General features: G+C 42.3%; 1 protein-coding gene across 1 annotated transcript; it reads right to left on the reverse strand.

The window, feature by feature from the left end:
* Positions 1–2,485: 2,485 nt before the first annotated feature.
* On the reverse strand, positions 2,486–3,099 carry LOC145661564 (uncharacterized). Its single transcript, XM_081726882.1, is given in 2 exon segments — positions 2,486–2,541; positions 2,544–3,099. Coding segments are annotated over 2 exon segments (612 nt in total).
* Positions 3,100–4,065: the final 966 nt, after the last annotated feature.

Genomic DNA, 4,065 nt, shown 5'->3' on the forward strand with positions numbered 1-4,065 from the left:
AACCATTTGCGAATTGCTGCTTCAACGACAGAGCAGAAAGGGGTTTCTGCATCGAATTATTACGGGTGATGAGAAGTGGATCCATTACGAGAACCCTAAACGAAAAAAGGCCTGGGTGAAACCAGGTGAACCAGGTCCATCACAACCAAAACGAGATATTCTTTGTGCAAAGGTTATGCTGTGCATATGGTGGGATATGAAAGGTGTGGTGTACTATGAGCTGCTGCAACCGGGTGAAACTATGAATGGAGAACGTTATCGACGACAATTAATGCGTTTGAAGCAAGCTCTGGCCAGAACACGACCAGAATGGGAGAACAGACATGATAAACTTATTGTTCAACATGATAACGCTCGCCCACATGTCGCAAAACCGGTCAAAACCTATTTAGAAAATGTCGGATGGGAAGTTTTACCCCACCCGCCGTATTCACCAGACGTTGCTCCTTCGGACTACTACTTGTTCGATTGCATGAACAACGATTTGATTGGACAGCGGTTTACTTCTTCAGAAGATATCGAAACATGGGTCTCTGACTGGATCGCTTCCAAGGATGAGGACTTCTTTCGCCACGGAATCCGTACATTGCCTGACAGATGGGCGAAAGTGGTGGCTAGCGACGATGGACAATATTTTTCTTAAGGTATTTATGTATTTTGTGTTTGTACTACAGCTTCAATGTGTGCGTACCAACCGCACGAATTAATTCCTAGACCAAATATATATATATATATATATATACAGGGTGGGCCATTGTAATCAATCCACGGAAATATCTGAAAAATGATAAAACATAGAAGAAATGTTTGAAGTACACGTTATATACTCCTAAGGGGGAAAACCAATTCCACCAAAAGTACCCCTCCCCGCCTCCCTTAAATGGGGGTAACGGGGGGTAACTTTGAAATGTCAAATGGGAACATGGGTCGAGTAATACCTCGTTCGAAAGGTCTTGGAAAACTAAGTAACGCTGTACCAAAAGATGTTCCATATGAAGCACCAGTTTCAAAATGGCCGCCATGATATGGTTCGGAAACTCCAGTACCTGTAGTATGGAGGTGATTCAAGATGGCGTCCAAGAGTAGTGGTGTAAATTCTCAAGTTGTTGATAAAAACAAGATAAAGTGTGATGAAACCTGCGGTAAGTGTAAGAGAAATGTTAAAAATGGCATTTTGTGTGTATCATGTGACAAATGGTTCCATTTCAAGTGTGGAAATATCAGTAATGGTGACAGAAATCATAAAATGAAGGAACAGCTCGAGTGGTTTTGCCCAACATGCACAGAACATGGTGGACTAGTAAACATTGATACTTCTACTTGCGATACCGATAGTTTGTTAGAAATTATACGTGTTCTACAGGAAGACTTAAAACTACTAAAAATAGAAAATAAAACTTTACATCAAAGAATTAAAGCAGTAGAGCTAAACCTTGAGAAGAAAAATCCATCGAAGTTTGAGTGGTCAAAAGTAAGTACTAGACAAAGGGGGTCTATATCTCATACAGGAATGACGTCAGAGTTTCCATTAGCGTGTGAAAATAAAGGCCGAGTAATTCCACGTTCGTTAAAAACTGAATATTAAACAGCTTTCGTAGGAATGTTTTTGCCATGGAACACCGTTTTCAAAATGACCGCCAAGATGGTGACTGTGTGTAAGAAAGTGCCTAATGATCATAGTATGAATAGGGTTAGAGGGACCAACAACTTCGTGAGTCCGGTAAGTAATCGTCGATCTCGCTAACGAACCAACCAAAGTATGTGTGAATCACGAACTGTTTATTCTACATTTTAACCAGCACAAAACGGGAAGTCTGGTCACGCACTCTACTTTGCTGTTCTTCGGCAATTTCTTTATGTAGAGAATATGATGTTAAAGGGTTACAGGAAGGTACAAGTAAAGACAAAGGTATAGGATACAAGGAAAAGGTATATGGGGTATGTATTGCTCTTTTAGCTCTCCAAGGAGCTTATACCTTTAGCGTCACCCGAGACCACAGTGGAATCAGCCTAACGGTGGTCCCTGGGATCCACAAGGAATTATTGCCTTGGATGGTGGGCAGTCCCAACCACGAGGAGGTAAGAGCACTGACCACCTTGACGGAAAAAACGGGAATTCTAATTTGGACTCTCAAGTCCTCTGAGGGGGATCATCCGCCCCTGATTTCATCAAGAGTCTCCAAGTCGTGACACACTAACTTTGGGTCCAAGCTAGGAGGACCTCTTGGTTACACCTGTAGCGGATAACTCTATCCGCGTAGCAGATATTCACCGGTATGTGGTTGGATATAGCTCTGTTCGCCAATGCCAGGGGCGCCACTACCCGCCGATTGCTCAACTTCGCGCTTGAGTCACGTAGCAAGGGTGATCAGTTCGCGACCCGCCTCGTGAGTTCCCACGCCTCTCACGTCCGGGGTGCTTTTTCTTCGTGAGTACCCTCGCCTCTCACGTCCAGCGTAATTTTCTTCGTCAGTCCACACACCATTCACACACGAACTAAATTGTGTTCAACGACATCTCCATGTGCTTGAATACATAAATAATCCTTCTGCGAAAATGTGTTACAGTATTCAATAAAACATTCCGTGGGATTTGTGCACAAGCTAATCGAATTCGCTCTATCATATCTTCTCTGGTTGTTGGTTGGAGTTCATACACAACGTTCTTCAAATATCCCCACAGATAAAAGTCTGGTGAGGTTAAATCTGGGGATCGTGCAGCCCATAGTACTGGCCCGTTCCTCCCAATCCATTTCCCATTGAAACGCGTGTTCAAATACTGCATCACTCTCCGCGTACAATGGGGTGGTGCTCCATCTAACTGCAGCCACATTCTTTGTGGTGTCTCCAAATCCACATCCTCTAACAAAAATGGCAAATCGTGTCTGAGGAAGTCCAGAAAAATGTCACCAGTTACGTTTCGATCGAAGAAGTGTGGACCAATTGTACATCCATTGACAATGCCACACCAGACATTAATAGTCCAACGGTGTTGAGAATCTACTGCCCTATGCCGACGAGGATTGACACCTGACCAGTAGTAACAGTTATGCCTATTGAGTTCACCAGTACTGCGAAATGTAGCTTCGTCCGAAAACATGAAATATCTATATATATAAAAAAAAGGGAACATTTCTACACGTGACAAAATTCCATACGCTGTAACTTATCGTTTGCAGTAAGGGTATGAGTTAGAGTTATGTGATAGGCACGATATTTTACCATTTTCAAGAGCCTAAGGGCAGTTCTTCTAGGTATCCCTATTTCCCTCTCCATCTGCCTACTACTAATATGGGGGATTGATGTGAACTGCTGTTAAAATAGTTATCATTCGTGCATCATCGTCGTAATTGCGAGCTGACCTTACATGCATCAGGCGACCCTCACGGGCTCTTCAATATGTCGGATCACTGTATGGTTTAGTGGCCGTCGGTATGGATAACGGATTTAATATAAAGCAGCAGCTTGACATTAATTTTTGCGACATTCACCCAAAATAAGTAGCATGTCAACAATTTCGTTTGGAGTATAATCAGTCATATTCTTATGAACGACAATATTTCAGACAGTTAATAAAAACAAAGTAAAAAGTACAACAACTACTATTAATACTAATTCGTAGCGATAATAAGAATACGTACGAAAAAGTGTTTGTCCGACAGTTACATAAGTAGTCACTCTAAACCTTTGCTTTTGGCAGATTTGCTACTAACACTGTCTCTCATTTAACTCATTTAACAGGCTTCGTCTGTAGAATCTTGGTTCGAAGCTTGGAGGCAGCATGTACTGTACCGGTGTGTGTGTGTGTATTGGGCACAAGTATCTGTGGAACCAATGCGCATGAGGCAACGGGGGTGCGTCTGCTCTATGACGGCGTTCTACACGAGGATTCAGGAACAGCGCTAATAACCGCATTTACTACGAACGTTTTTGTGTACAAAGTACTGGTACTTCGTTATTTCATAAGTCAAACAACATTGTTTTAGTTATTTTGATTTCTGAAAACTATATTTTTCAGATGGATTTGAGAGTTTTGCTTGGAGCTTTAGAGCTCATGCGCAATGTG

The sequence above is a fragment of the Thermobia domestica genome, chromosome 10, assembly GCF_964235325.1.
Source record: "Thermobia domestica chromosome 10, izTheDome1.hap1.1, whole genome shotgun sequence".
Lineage (NCBI taxonomy): Eukaryota > Metazoa > Arthropoda > Insecta > Zygentoma > Lepismatidae > Thermobia > Thermobia domestica.